This window comes from Ovis canadensis, chromosome 1, assembly GCF_042477335.2.
Source record: "Ovis canadensis isolate MfBH-ARS-UI-01 breed Bighorn chromosome 1, ARS-UI_OviCan_v2, whole genome shotgun sequence".
NCBI classification, from domain to species: Eukaryota; Metazoa; Chordata; class Mammalia; order Artiodactyla; family Bovidae; genus Ovis; species Ovis canadensis.
The window spans coordinates 39,747,393-39,763,194 of NC_091245.1; the positions used below are offsets into that span (position 1 = coordinate 39,747,393).

The 15,802-nt window shown below is 46.1% G+C and overlaps 1 protein-coding gene across 1 annotated transcript in view; it reads left to right on the forward strand.

The window, feature by feature from the left end:
- The window catches only part of PGM1 (phosphoglucomutase 1), a 68,803-nt gene extending 64,988 nt beyond the window's left edge, over positions 1–3,815 (forward strand). The window contains exon 11 of the mRNA XM_069593424.1: positions 3,157–3,815. Within this exon, the coding sequence (XP_069449525.1) occupies positions 3,157–3,246 (90 nt within the window). The 3' untranslated portion in view covers positions 3,247–3,815. The remainder of the gene's footprint in view (positions 1–3,156) is intronic.
- The last annotated feature ends 11,987 nt before the right edge of the window (positions 3,816–15,802 follow it).

A 15,802-nucleotide genomic window follows, 5' to 3' on the forward strand; every position in this document is an offset into this window, starting at 1 on the left:
AGGCAGAGGAACCAGAGATCAAATTGCCAACATCCGCTAGATCATGGAAAAAGCAAGAGAGTTCCAGAAAAACATCTATTTCTGCTTTATTGACTATGCCAAAGCCTTTGACTGTGTGGATCACAATAAACTGTGGAAAATTCTGGAAGAGATGGGAATATCAGACCACCTGACCTGCCTCTGGAGAAATCTGTATGCAGGTCAGGAAGCAACAGTTAGAACTGGACATGGAACAACAGACTGGTTCCAAATAGGAAAAGGAGTGTGTCAAAGTTGTATATTGTCACCCTGCTTATTTAACTTATATGCAGAGTACATCATGAGAAACGCTGGACTGGAAGAAACACAAGCTGGAATCAAGATTTCCAGGAGAAATATCAATAACCTCAGATATGCAGATGATACCACCCTTATGGCAGAAAGTGAAGAGGAACTAAAAAGCCTCTTGATGAAAGTGAAAGAGGAGAGTGAAAAAGTTGGCTTAAAGCTCAACATTCAGAAAACGAAGATCATGGCATCTGGTCCCATCACTTCATGGAAAATAGATGGGGAAACAGTGTCAGACTTTATTTTTTTGGGCTCCAGAATCACTGCAGATGGTGATTGCAGCCATGAAATTAAAAGACACTTACTCCTTGGAAGAAAAGCTATGACCAACCTAGATAGCATATTCAAAAGCAGAGACATTACTTTGCCAACTAAGGTCCATCTAGTCAAGGCTATGGTTTTTCCAGTAGTCATGTATGGATGTGAGAGTTGGACTGTGAAGAAGGCTGAGTGCCGAAGAATTGATGCTTTTGAAGTGTGGTGTTGGAGAAGACTCTTGAGAGTCCCTTGGACTGCAAGGAGATCAGCCCTGGGATTTCTTTGGAAGGAATGATGCTAAAGCTGAAGCTCCAGAACTTTGGCTACCTCATGTGAAGAGTTGACTCATTGGAAAAGACTCTGATGCTGGGAGGGATTGGGACAGAGGATGAGATGGCTGGATGACATCACTGACTCGATGGACATGAGTCTGAGTGAACTCCGGGAGTTGGTGATGGACAGGGAGGCCTGGCGTGCTGTGATTCATGGGATCCCAAAGAGTGGGACACGACTGAGCAACTGAACTGAACTGAACAGGGTAGGGAGGGCTGGGGTAGGGGGTAGGAAGGCTGGAGTAGGGGTTAGGGAGGGAGAGACTGTTTCATGACCCAGAAAGAAAGGTCTTTATGGGAGACTGTTTGGACTTGCAACTTGTATTTTGGGTTCCCAGCCCCACCCAGAGTGTCTCCAGGAGTATGTCAGAGTGAGGAGGGACCCTGGGAGCCAGGGATAATGACAGTCATCATCCTTGTTCCTTGTCTTAGGAGCTGCTCCCCAACCAGAGTTCCAGAGCCAAAACCAGTTTAGGAAGTATAGAGGTGGGTTAGCCCCTTGACAGCTCACAACACACACTGTGCCTTGAAGCTCTGAGTGGACTGGCAGTACAGATGCCTGTTTAAATAGTGTTCGCCACACCTGTTTTCCCACAAAGCTTTTTCCTTCTAACACCTTATTAGAATCCGGTGAAACTCATTTGAAAACCCTGGCATAGTGCTTTTGAGTATCCATTTTGGAATTAGAGAGATCTTGTTTTAAATTCAGTTCCTGCCACTTAATACCTGTGTGTCCTTGGGTAAGTCTTTTTAATGTTCTGAGCTTTGGTTTCTTTGTCTGTAAAATGGCAGAATGCTACTTACCTCAATGTTATAGGAATTTAAGGAGACAATGATGCAAAGTTCAGAATATTGTGGCTGACATATGGGGTTAGCTTTTGAGAAGAAGTGGCTCTTACAGTTGTTTACTACAAAAAGAGAGAAATGAAAGGATCCTTAAGTTTTCTCAGATTTTCCAGTGGCCAGGCACCAGTTTCCGTTGTTGCCACATCCCTGTGGTGTTGAGACATCCCTAAAACTAAAATCAAAGACAGTGGTATCTGCCTTGTCGACCCACAGAATAATAGAGCAAGAGCAAGAAAGGAAGTTGAGCTTCTCTGTCTTAATACCTGACATATGGTAGATACAAAGAATGAATGAAAGATGTTTCATCTAAACTGTAGTCCTTAGGGATGGGAGGGCAGTGAAGGATGCAGGGTGCCTACATGCCCAGGGGTATCTTCTTACCAGGTGGGGACTTGCCTTCCCCTACTCTGGAGCTGCTGGTACTCAGCCTCAGCACTTCACTGGGGCTGTTGGAGCCCCCAGGGGAGTGGCAAGTGGTATGTGAGCCTGTGCAGTGGTTCTCCAACTTTCTTCTAGGTATAATGAGTTGGTGGAGATTTAGGTGAGGGAAAGCAACAGTGGGCAATAGAACATGAACTACTCTCGGCTCTGCCCTTGAATCACCAAGTCAACTCACTTCACTTCTTTGGGTATCAGTTTCCTCAATCTATAAAGTGGGCAGTTCAACTAGATACATAGTTTTCTTTTTTCATATTAAAAATATTTATCTAAGCAACAGCAGAATGCTTTTTTTTTTTTTTAATTAAGTGAGAAGTTGGAGAAGGAAATGGCAGCCCACTCCAGTACTCTTGCCTGGAGAATTCCATGGACAGAGAAGCCTGGCGGGCTACAGTCATCAGGGTCGCAAAGAGTCGGACATGACCAAGCGACTTTCACTTCTTTTTTTTTTCAAGTGAGAAGTAGGTAGGGGGGTGGTGATGTTGTTGTGTTTTGAAACGATATTTTTGGGTAGAGTGTGGGAAACAAATTGGAGGATGCAGAAGCTGATGTGGAAGCACCGTTGTTCCAGGTAAAGGGGAGAACTTGGTTTAGTGAGCTCTGGCACTAGGATTGGGAAAACTCGGTGATACAGAGGGTTAGTCACTTAGGATGCTGGGGGTTCGACAATGGGAATATGAGAGAAGGAGGTGTCAAGATCAACTCTTAATTGCTTATCTGCTAAATATGATAGACTGTGGTGTCACATTGTTGAAACAGGGACTGCTAGAACTAGGTTTCCTTTGCGGGGACAGAACCATGTCTTTGTTTTTAGACTTAGAGAGTTTGAGGAGCCTTGGGGATATCAGAGTACACAGATGAGGGTTTGGAGCTCAGAGGCCAAGTCAGGGCTGGAGCTCTGGATCTGCTCTAGAGAAAGTGGTGGCTAAGATTGTTCTTTTTGTGTCTCCCTCAGGTCATGTTGGCCCCCCTAATTTCCATTGCCCTGAAGGTGTCCCAGCTCCAGGAAAAGACGGGACGCACTGCACCCACTGTTATCACCTAAGAAGACAGGCCAGATGTGGTACGTCCCTCCACCCCAGGCCCTCCGAGTCATCTGATTGAAGAGCACAGACAGAAACAAAGTGTATTCACCCAGGCTTTTTAGGATTTGGTTTTTCCACTAACCAGTTGTTGACAAATGGTACTGTTCCAAGGCTCTGCCAATTGATATGCCTGCAAGAGCCATGTGGGAAAGAGAAAAGAAAGATCCCAGGGGCTTAAACTACTGTCAGTTCCTTTTCGTGCCTGCGTGCACTGCTGCTGTGTGGGTGTTTGTCTCCTTAGCACCAGTTTACACTACACTGGAAGATGGAGCTTGAGCATCAGTTTATGAGGCCAGTGTCCATCCTTAGGATCTGCCCCGTGATGTGACAGTGAGAATTCCTTTCTCCTTGGTGAGCCTTTCCCTCATTTAATGTTTACATGTCATCCAGCAAAACGCAGTTTCTGGTGCCTTCTCTCCAATCAGTTCTTTCTTCAGAGTGAGACGTACTTGTCTACAGATTCTCTCATTTTGCAGCATAGTCCCATTCACACAAGTATTTGGGGATATTAAAGCAAAATAAGGTACCATGTCTTGGTGTCTTTTTTTTCTTACAAAACACTCTTTTGATTTCAGAAAGAAACCAGATTTTTTTTAAGAGGGGGAGGGTGGTATTGTATTTTGTTTGGATGTCCTAGCTAGGAGAAAAATGTTCTCTGCGCTAGGTTTAAAATTAGACTCAAGAACTGTAATTTCAAATCTTAGCAGGGTCAACCAAACCCTGAATCCTTCCGCGGTGGATAAATTAAGCTCGACATGGTTAACTTGGAACAAGGGGAAGGAAGAGAGTGTTCAGGAGATCTTAAATAGCAAAGACTGCCTTGTGCCCTGGGTGCAGAGATGCCATGCTGCCTGTTGAGGGGACAGGCAGAACTCTCAGAATCTCAGAGCAGGATTACCAGCATTTGGCAGGAGATCTTGAGCTCATTGGCATCTTATTCATCTTAGAACGTTTACATTCAGCCCCTGAATGTAACTCAGTAGTTAAAAGCATAGTTTTGGCAGCCAACAGACCTGAGTTTGAATCTCACTTGAAACCTTGAATGACCTTTGAATATCATTCTCCTTGTCTTTAAAATGGGCTTGAAACCTAGTTCTAACTTTGCAGGCCACTGAGAACATAAACAGTGGATCTGTGAAAAGCTGGGGCAGGGTGTTTCATTCACAGTAGGTTGTCCAGTAAGTGGGAACTAGGATTGTGCCTATAATATTCTTTCTAGACTTTAAAGTGTAGGGAAAACATAAACTATAACCGAAATATTTGAAATGCATTTTGTGGTCTAGAAGGCACTTCTCACAAAGCCACCTTGCTGTATGGACTGATCCAGAGAGGCAGCCCAGCTCTTCACCCCTCCCCCACCCAGGGTGGACTCCCCATCCCAGGGGGCAGGGCCTTTACCTGGGGTGAGATTTCCAGTGTTACCATTTAACAAGCGTGTCCAGCCCAGCAAACAGAACTGAGCTTTGATAACAATGAGATGGAGAGGAGTACTTATTGAACATTAATTAATCCTACTCCAGGCACTGTGCTGAGTGCTTTCCATATACTCTGTAAGAGTATCAATTACCCTATCACCCTATGATGCAAGAACTTTGAATTTTCCCACTTTACAGATGAGGTTCAGCTATTGTCCAAGCTCACACCACTGGAGAAGCATGGCATGTTCCCAGGCAGGGCAGCCTCTGGTACTGACTGGCTACTTCTGAACTACTTCTAACAGGTGGAAGAAAAGCATGCAAATACCCCCATATTTTACTTATTAAGAAGTTTCACTGTATGCCTTGGGTGCCAGAGACTGTTATTTTTGGCATTGTTGCCTAGCACCCCCGCCCCCCACCCCCACCCCCGGATCTTGATACGTGAGTGTATCAGTCAGCCAGGAAACACACACTGCCCCATTGAGTGCCAGATGCCTTGGGAAGGAAAGGATGTATGACACATAGTTACTGCCCTCCAGCTGCCTTGGAGACTGGCTGGAGGAATGAAGTCCCACACAGAGAGAAGGCTGTGTAGGATAAGTGCCTTAGGGATTGTGTAGGCAACACAGGCTGTTAGAATCAGTTTCCAAGTGCCGGTTTGGAACCAAAGTTTCCAAGTGCCTAGACACTGGGCTAGATGCTTTCTAGCAACCCTGCACGTGAGACATGCTTGTGCCCCCTTTAGGGCTGAGGCAACTGTAGCTCAACAGAAGCTTAAGTAATCTGCCCCCAGGTTTTCAGATACCATGTGGCAGAAATGGAATATTGACCCCGAGTCTTACTTGCTTTCCATGAGCCTTTTTTGCCTCCCCATCTGTTGAATCAGCTGCAGACAGTTCAGGCCTGTGGCCCCTGGAACAGTTTCAAGAATTTCCTCCTCATCCTTGATCATAATTTAGCTGCTTTCCCTAATCCACTTGGCTGCAGCTTTGGGAGCTGATGGCTCAAGGGGGAAAGAGGAGGGTGGCCGGGGCCACGAGGCAGTGGGGGTGGGCAGGGATATGGGCTGCCCTTCCTCCCTCTGTGGCTTCCAGAGAGACACCCCAACGCATGTGCCCCCAGGAGTGCCAAGAGACGGAGCCCTGAGAGCCTGGCCAGCACTCGCAGCCAAGCTTCCCCGCCCCCAGGACTGATGCGGTCTGTGAGTCAGCCCTGTTTCCTCTGGGGCATGGTGAGGGTTGCAGTGAGAAAACTAGGTTTGAACTGTCTGAGGCCCAACTCTGAAACTTCACTTTTCCCCTCCCTCTTGACATTTAGCGCTCATCTCAGAAAAGCAGATCCCTGTTCAGAGATGTTCCTCAGGTCCAGGAAATGGCCAGGCTTTCAGCGGGTGGGGCCTGCCTCCTGGAGAATGACGGCAAAGACCAAGTTCCCAGCAGTGGCGGTGAGGCCAGCTCTGGGGCCTGGGTCCCCCTGCCTCCTTGGCCCCACAGATCATCCACGCTGCTTCTGCTGCATTTCCTGTTGACTTATCAGATAGAAATTGGCCTACTGTATAAGAATCTTCCAGAAAACATAATGTATGAGAGGCACACCCTTCATGTTTTTCTGTTCTGAATCCGCAGCAAGAGGAGATGGATGTGAGAGACAGCAGCTATCATGCAGAGTCATTGTATCCTACCTGGGTTACAACAGAGGACCCCTCATGGCCTCTTGCCTTCATCTTGTCCCTTCTCATCCAGCATTCTCATCACCATTAAGTGCTTTTCAAATGCTGAAGTCCCAGTGCCTTTGAGTGGCCTGCAAACCTACCTGCCACTTACCCCCGCCCTTCGTTTGATTTCTTCCTGATGTTGGGTGCTTCAGGAATGAAACCACCTCATGTTCTCTGGAAATGCTGTGCTGTCTTGCCTCCAGGCCTTCAGACCTGCTGTTTTCTGCCTGCATCATCTTCCTCCATCACCCTCTCCTCCCCCATATTCCCCACCTCCTACTCCTTCCTCAGGCCTCAATTTAAATACCATCTTCAAGAAGTTTTTCCTGGGCTTGGGAGCTTTTTCTAGTGTTCCTGCGGCAGCACCCTCTTCATGGCGCTTATCACACCCTATGCTAATAGCCTGTATACCTTCCATTTCTCCTACTGCCCTGGAAATCCCGGAAGACAGGGACTGCCTTTTTCACCAGCGTTTGGCCCAAATGATAGAGAATCTGCCTGCAATGCGGGAGACCCGGGTTCGATCCCTGGGTCGGGAAGATCCCCTGGAGATGGGAATGGCTACCCACAACAGTATTCTTGTCTGGAGGATCTCATGAACAGAGGAGCCTGGTGGGCTACAAAGTTGGTGAGTTGACCAACTTTGACAGTTAGTGACTGGCTCACGAAGAACTCAAAGCTTTAGAGGCTGCAGGTGAGAAGTACCCAGCACAGAGGGTCAGCGTGGACCATGGTAGGGGGTGGGAAATATATCATGGTCACTTTGAATAAAACTAGATTTACATGTTTTGGAGGAGGAAATAGCAACTCACTCCAGTATTCCAGCCTGGGAAATCCAAAGGACAGAGGAGCCTGGCAGGCTACCAGTCATGGGTTCACAAAGAGTCGGACATGACTGAAGTGACATCACACACACAGATTTACATGCTAAAAGTATGTTATCTCCATTGCTACAAAAGCTAGTTATGGGGACTTATAAGAGGCCGTGCTCCTGATGCAGGGACCTGGATTCAGTCCTTGATCAGGGAGCTAGATTCCACGTGCAGCAACAAAGACCTGGTGTAGCCAAATAAATAAATTTTTTTTAAAAAAGTTAATTGCAGGTGTAACTGAAGGAGAGTTCTATTAACACCAATTTAGCCTGAAAGTAGACAGGAGTTATTTTTCTTTAAGGAGTAGACTCAACAAAGGCAGGCGCAAGACCCAACTCCCCCAACCTCCCAGCAGGTTCTTGGAAGGGAAGCCATGATGCGAACAGGCATGCGGCTGGCCCTGGGCCTCACACTGGAGGGCACACAGTGTGTACTTCTGGGAGACTGAGTGGCTCTCCTCCATTTCTATTATGAGAAGCAAGAAGCAGTCCCACAAACCTGACATGTCATTATCCAAAAGAAGGGAGGTTACTGCCAGCAAGAGTATGTCTCATGTCTGTCTGTTGGTCCTGTGGGAAGTTTTGAGGGCTTTGCCTCTGTTTTTACCAAATGTGAAAACTGTACCTAAATACATTAAGTTGGATTTGTGGGTGAAGGATAATAACTATTTTTCCCAAAGCATGTCTTTCATGATTCAGAGTGCCACTCTTCAGTTGACAGAAGGGCTAGTCAAGAGTACCAATCATTTGCTTTTCATGGCAGCATTGTTTCATAAACACTCTGTCTCATAAAAGCTCCGTCTCCATTGGTTTCTGACTTCATTTCTATACTGTAATAGAGAGCTATTGTTATTCCAGATAAAGAAATGGAGAGTTCTCCTGTCCTGTGCAGAGTCTCACAATCACAGTGGAGGAGAAAGCTGGTCCACCATCTCCACCCACCCTTGGTGTTTGGGATGCTTTCTTTGGTTTCCATTGCTGTGTAACAAAGCACCCCAAAGCTCGTGGTGTTAAACTTGCATGGACAGCAAGGAGATCAAACCAGTCAATCTGAAAGGAAATCGACCCTGAATATTCATTGAAAGAACTGTTGCTGAAGCTGAAGCTGCAATACTTTGGCCACCTGATACAAAGAGCTGACTCATTGGAAAAGACCCCGATGCTGGGAAAGATTGAAGGCAGAAGGAGAAGGGGGCCACAGAGGATGAGATGATCAGATAGCATCACTGACTCAATGGACATGAATTTGAGCAAACACTGGGAGATAGTGAAGAACAGGGGAGCCTGGTGTACTACAGTTCACAGCATCGCAAAGAGTTGCACATGACTTAGTGATGGAACGACAACAAAGGCTCACAGATTCTGGGGGTCAGGAAAGCAGACAGGGTACAGAGGAGATCGTTTATCTCTGCTCCACCAAGTCTGAGCCCTCACCCGAGAAGGCTGGAGCAGCTAGGAATGACTCATCAGCTAGGGGCAGGAATCATCCAGAGCCTCTCAGACTTGAAGGCTGCGTTCAGCTGGGAATGTCAGCAGCTTGGCCTACACACCATCTCTCTGTATAGCTTGCTTTCCTCACAATCTGGTGCTGGCTTCCAGAGGAAGCTTCTCGAGAGCAGGTGTGTCACGAGAGTCGGGCAAAAGCTGGGTCTCCTTTCCTACCCAGCTTCAGGAGTCAGGCAGCATCACTTCTGCTACATCTAATTGGTGATGACCCACTCACTCAGGCCAGCCCAGATTCTAGGGATGGGGCATCACACCTACCTCTTCTTGGAGGAGTGGCAAGGTCATATTGCATGTGGCTGGAAGCTCTATAGCCATCTTCTGGAAAACACAGTCTGTTACTATGCTCAGATTAGTATTTTCCCCCACTAAAAATACCATTCTGAGTCAGATGGGCAGGAGAATGAATTTAATCTTGAAATTATTTTTGCTGAGAGCATCCATTTGTCAATTTTCCAAGTATAGACATGTGCTATTGTTTCCTGTTCCCAGGCCCATGACAGACACATTGTATATCTAATCAACTGCAGCACTGTTTCTACTAAGTCCAGATAGGGCCCCAGATACCTCAATACAATGCACTGGAAAAGAAATATTTATCAGTGGTGGTGGGAATGTCAATGAAAACTTATTCGCTACTTCTGAGGAATACAAATGTTTAACTAACATTTGTGGGTATGAAAGCCTTTTTGAATATAAACCAGTTAATCTGTCAATTGATGCCCAATATAGAGAAAATTAATAGTTACTGCTGAATGAGACTACTCCAAAATCATGACTGATTTTGGAAATAGTACAAAACATATTAGTAAAATAATTGTGCTGATGTTTTTTAAACTCAGTAGTGAATTAAAGTTTGATTTCACTAATTTAAGATCATGGTTCCAGCTTTTTTCTACACTTTGGCTTTTTCCATCTGCCACTTTGAGGCCTCACCTGTAGGAGTCCTCTGAATCTGACTCCACAACAGTATTGTCGTATAGGTAGATTTGCAGTAAACATGACATACAGCAATCAGATTATTTCCCCAAACTGTGTAAGTCACTGAAAGTGAAGTCACTCAGTCATGTCCGACTCTTTGTGACCCCAGGGACTGTAGCCTACCAAGCTCCTCTGTCCATGGGATTCTCCAGGCAAGAATACTGGAGTGGGTTGCCATTTCCTTCTCCAGGGGATCTTCCCGACCCAGGGATCGAACCCAAGTTTCTCGCATTGGAGGCAGACGCTTTAACCTCTGAGCCACCAGGGAAGCCCACTACTACTTATATATTTTGACCACCTTTTCAGTACCAGATACCATTTAACCACTTTGTATATGCCATGCCATTGAATCCTTATCAGAATCCTAAAGGTGAGCATTTATTATTAGCTCTGGCTTTTGTAGGGCTTCCCTGGTGGGTCAGACAGTAAAGAATCTGCCCATAATACAGGAGATCTGGGTTTGGTCCCTAGATTGGGAAGATCCCTGCAGAAGGGAATGGCTACCCACAACAGTATTCTTGCCTGGAAAATTCCATGGACAGAAGAGCCTGGCGGGCTACAGTCCATGGGATTGCAAAGAGTCAGACACGACTGAAGCGACTTAGCACACACAGATGTAATGCATTTAATAGCTATATTGAGCCCATGCTCTGTGCCGGCCACCGCTCTATACTGGAGGTCATGTGCTAGTTAAGAACAAAGTCATTAAACCAACAATGACAATGCCCCATGACGGGCACTAGGGGAAGGTACACATGCATGGAGACCTGTGGGAATGGTGGGTCCAGGGTGCCTGCACAGGGCACACAGCCCAGGGCCAGAGTCAGCTTCCACTCAGAGCTGTTAGCAAAACACATCTCCATATGTGAGCTCACGGGGCCCACTGTCTCCCTCCGTGACACCTTGAGTGTCTGGCTCGAAAGGGTGCCATGGCTGTGGTTATTCTCCTGGCCTGTCAGGGTTGTCAAGGTCCTGCCTTTGTCTCTCAGGATAGCGGATGGGTGTGTAGCACAGGGCAAGTTTGCCAGCTCATTCCCTTAGTGTTTCTGGACTGCTGGTGGTTTTATTTCCTTCACAAAGATGCTGTGTTGGACCTGTTTCTCTAAGTCAGATAATTATTTGAAGGACTTCCTGGTGGCTCAGACAGTAAAGAATTTGCCTGTAATGCAGGAGACCCAGGTTCAATCCCTGGGTCAGGAAAATCCCCTGGTGAAGGGAATGGCTACCCACTCCAGTATTCTTGTCTGAAGAAGTCCATGGACAGAGGAGCCTGGTGGGCTACACTCCATACAGTTGCAAAGAGTCAACATGACCGAGTAACAAACACTTTCAGAACTCAGTGCTATCATTCTGCGTTGCCAGCCTCACTGCCTCGGGCCATGGTGTGGGAAAGAATTCGGGTTTCTAGAGCCCCCTCATGCACTTCTCAATTTGGGATGGAATCAGGAGAGCCTCCCACATCTATTGTCTGACTTGCGCCTGGTCAGCAAGAGGGCACAGGGGCTCTGTGTTAGGAGGCACCTAGGCTTCACAGGCCACATCACCTCCCCATGAGACGTCACAGACTGGGATGAAGCCCAACCCAGAGCCTGCCCTGGTTCTCTTCTCCTTTTTTCCTGTTCCCTCTGTCCTGGTCCAGGAATGCAGGGTCAGGGCAACCTGAGAAGGGCGTAGTGGATGTAGGGTCATGCCAGAACATAGGCTCTCAAAGCCAGGCTGGACCTAAAAGATGGAGAAAAATTGTCTCTGGGGGCCAGTATAACTACAGGAAACCCCAAGCTAGGTTGAGAAGGAGACCGGAGTTCCAAGTCTGAGAAATGATGCAAATATCAAGGCTATGGTGGCTTCAGTTCAGCAGTAGGTAAGAAGAGGAATCATGAGGACAGAAGTTAGGAAGGCCAGAAGCAGATGGGGAAGGGGTCAGGAAGGGGTCAGGAATGCCCTGGTGGCCACTGGTCAGCTAAAGGTCCATGTGGTCATCACAGGGGGAAAAAGATGGCTGAAAACCTCAGCATGGGACTGTGAACACATACTCAGCAGAAATTTTCTTTGAGTGCATCCTAGATTAAGGATCTCTAGAAAAGTGTGTGTTTGTTTTCACCAGGAACTCCCCAGGGTTTGAGTTGTTTGGAATTGCTCTAAAGTTGAAGATTTCAGGACTATGCACACAGAACGAATTTCAACCCCAAACCCATGAGAAGATTCGTATCTATATACTCTTGAATTTGACGGCTTTTTTCCTACCTAGAGGCCAGATCAAGACACAAATGCTTTCTTATTATCTCTCCTTGATGCTGGGTACATTTTTTTTCCTGGTCCATTATTTCACAATTTACTGAAATTCCCAGCTTTATGTGGGGGTGTGGGCAGGGGTAGGAAGGTTCTCAGATCTAATGCCCATCTCATTTAGACCTAAGACTCTCTCTCCTTTTAGGGCTGTTAAAATGTAAGTTTCTTGGTTACCTAAGACAGGAAGAACTTCCAAGGGAAAGTAGCTTCAGCTACTCAACGCTCCATTCTTCAATTTCCTCCTTGTCTTTGCCTCCTAAAGGTTTTCTCATACTTTCTCACAAGTTCTACTCTGCATTTAAAAGGATCTTTGCAGGACTTCCCCAGTGGTCCAGTGGCTAAGACTCTGTGCTCCCAATGCAGGGGCCCTGGGTTTGATCCCTGCCCAGGGAACTAGATCCCACATCTATTGAGTTTTCATGTTGAAACTAAGACCTAGCTCAGTCAAATAAATGAATAAATAAAAATACATATTAAAAAAATAAATAAAAGGATCTTTGCTATAGTTTATTGAGCATTTCTAGATAATTTCTATGTTGTAGGGAGATGTTTTAGTTTGCCTAGAATCTGAAGTCCTTTCTGCTTCTACCCCTCTATTTCCATTTCAGTCTTATAATAGCCAGTGTGGTCTTTTAAGAAATAAATCTTATCTTGTTTTTCACTTGCATACAGCCTATCAGTGGTTTCTTACAGCTTTTTGTTCATTATGATGTATTTTGTCAATGTTTTTATATATCGCACATTTCCCCCCATTTTTCTTCTATAAGCAGTTCCACTTTTCTTGGGGGAAATCTCCTCCTATATTCCGTATAGCTCCAAGGCTATCAGTCATGATGCCTCCCTTTCTCCTTTCTTCACCCTCCACCCTCAGTCTAGCTGCAGTGGTAGAAACATGACCCAGGTTAGGCTAATCATTGTACCGCCTCCCAGTGGACATAGTGATAGGTCTAATGAATCCAGTGGTTCTGGCGTGTGACCAAAGCTGAGCCAACTGTCTTTCCCTGATTTTTCTTTTCAAAATGGAGATGGAGGGATAACTTTCTCTTCCTTTTGGATTGTAAATTATAAAGATATAGGTAGGTATGGTGAATATCAGTTACTATTTTCCTACCAGATTGACAGAATATGTCACTGCAGGAGAAAACTAGGCCAACTAGCAAGAAATGCAGAAACAAGCAAAGACAATTAACTCATTGAAAAGAAAGTCTTGATAATACTATTTGAATTCCTGGATCCAGCCATACCTGAAGCTTTAATGCCAGACTTCCCAAATATATGAACCAAAAAGTTGCCTTTTCAGCTTAAACTAATTTGCATGAAGTCTTTGTCATATGTAACAAAAAGAGATTTGGCCAATATAAGGCCAAATCCTTCACATGACATTCTAAGGCCCTGTGTGATTTGGTTGTTGCCTATTTCTGCAATCTCACTTCACACGACTTTCCCTCTCTCTCTCTCTCTCTCTCTCTCTCTCTCTCTTCTCCATCAGTACAGAGCTTCTAGTTCTTCAAATGTACCAGGCTTCTTCCTGTGTCAGGGCCTTCATACATGTTCTCCCAAATCACTTTGCTGGCTAATTCCTACAGATCCTTCAGGTGTCTGTGTATAGATCATGTCCTTAGGCAAAGCTTTCCTGACTAGCTGACCAGGCCAGAGTCCTCCTCTCCCCTTCCACTCTGTGTACTCCTACAGCATCCTCTGCTTTTCCTTCTAAACACTCATCACAGTAATAATGCATAAATTCCTCACTTACAATAGGACAGTTCCTTGTTTATAGCTCAGCCTCTCCACTAAACTATAAAGTTCATGAAGTTAGGGACCATTTGCCTTGATACACTGATTATGTATTCAGGGCCAACCACAATGCTTGGCACAAATTAGGGACTCTAAATATTTGTTTGGCTTCCCTGGTGGCTCAGCTGGTAAAGAATCCACCTGCAATGTGGGAGACCTGGGTTCAATCCCTGGGTTGGGAAGATCCCCTGGAGAAGGGAACAGCTACCCACTCCCCGACTCCAGTATTCTGGCCTAGAGAATTCCATGGACTGTATAGTCCATGGGGTCACAAAGAGTCAGGCAAGACTGAGCAACTTTCACTCACTCAAAGGTTTGTTGAATTTTAAAAGAATGAAACAGATGGGCCAGCGTTTGACTTGGAAGCCCATACTTTCCATCTCCGTGGGCTTTATGAACTAATAAATAAACATTGGCAGTCCAGATTTGTAATGTGACCACAGAAGTCTCCCTGGGGAAGCAGAGAAACTAACGTGTAATTTAGTCAGGTATTCTGAGCTGGATTTCTGCCTGGCCAGACCAGATGGACCTTGCTCCCAGGAGATGGCAGTATTGTACAGTCTCTGACTCACCAAGCCTCCCAAACACTTCTCTGAGGCCCTGGGAGCCACCAAGCTTGGCCTTGACACCTCGTGCCTCAGCAGCCAAAGTTCCCGAGCCTTTGAAAGCAGCTCAGAAGCAAAGCCTTTGTTTCAGTAACTGGCAGTCTCCTGATTCAAGATAAACAATCCCTGATGGATCCACTGATCTGGTTTGTGTCCTCTGTTCAAGAATCCATCTTTCTCAGAGTGGCTCAAAGGCTGCCTTTATGTTCCACAATAAGGTCACAGAGTCGGTACCTCTTGAGGCTGAGAAAGAGTCTCCCTTCTCCTAATTTCTCTCAGTTCCAGAGGCTGCTACTGAAGGAGCGAAACAGCCCAGCTACCAACATGGACCCACAGGTGGACAGTCCTCTGTTCACTTATTGGGTGACATAGGACACACACATTGCCTTCTCTCAAGGAGACAGTAGTAATATCTCCTTCTCAGGCTTCTGTGGCTGATGGAGCCAGCAGTGTGTACTGCCTGGAGCAAGGTCAGTGGTCAGTGAATGTCAGTTCCTCTTCTCTCTCCTCCTCTGCCTCCCAGTTGCATCCCATGGGGTGGCCATGTGCTCTGGAAGAAAAGGCGAGAAGGCCTCCTCAGCAGGTTTTTACTGGCAAATGTCTAAAAACACCAAGCTTCTTTACTTCCCCCCAAGCACCTACCTATCCGCAATGTGACAGCAAAGTCAGATGAATAAGTACCCCTGGACACTGGAACATGCCCCTGTCAAATAATCAGTATCACTGGTCCTATCCAGGTGAGCCTTGCTTCTGCTGCTCGCTGCCGTAGGGAACCAGGTGCTCCTGGGAATCCTGAGATCCACCCTGGCCCAGAGGCCTTGGCTCCCTTTCAGCTCATTTCTTTCTTTTGTGGTGGAGCATCTGGGCCATAGCGCTGGAAGTGTTTTGGCCCTGATGTTGGGGCCCTTATCTCCATGCTGTGCGAGCGCCATTCCTGCCATGTCAGAACCCATTAGAGGCCACTTTGCTGAGGCTTTTGAAGGAGTAATCGGTTTGTAGAGGGAAGGGGCTGTGCCAAGCCAGGCCAGATGGAGTAAGTAATGAAGGCCCCAGATTAATCTCACTTGTCCCTTTTTTCTTTTTTCTAATATGAAGGCTCAACCCAAGAGCTTGGCAGTCTCAAGACAAATTATACTTGTCAGCTTCAAAGCATAAGTTCCCTTCCAAGTCAGAATGTTTGCACTTTCCCTCTCTCTCTCCCTGTCTCCTTTTCCTCTCTCTTAAAATAAAAAACTGGAGTAAAAAATGGGGCGCATATGAAATGTTGTGACATTTTTGTATCATTGCAATAATAAAAGCATCTATTGAGCATTTAACTATGTAGTAGGCAACATATCGCAT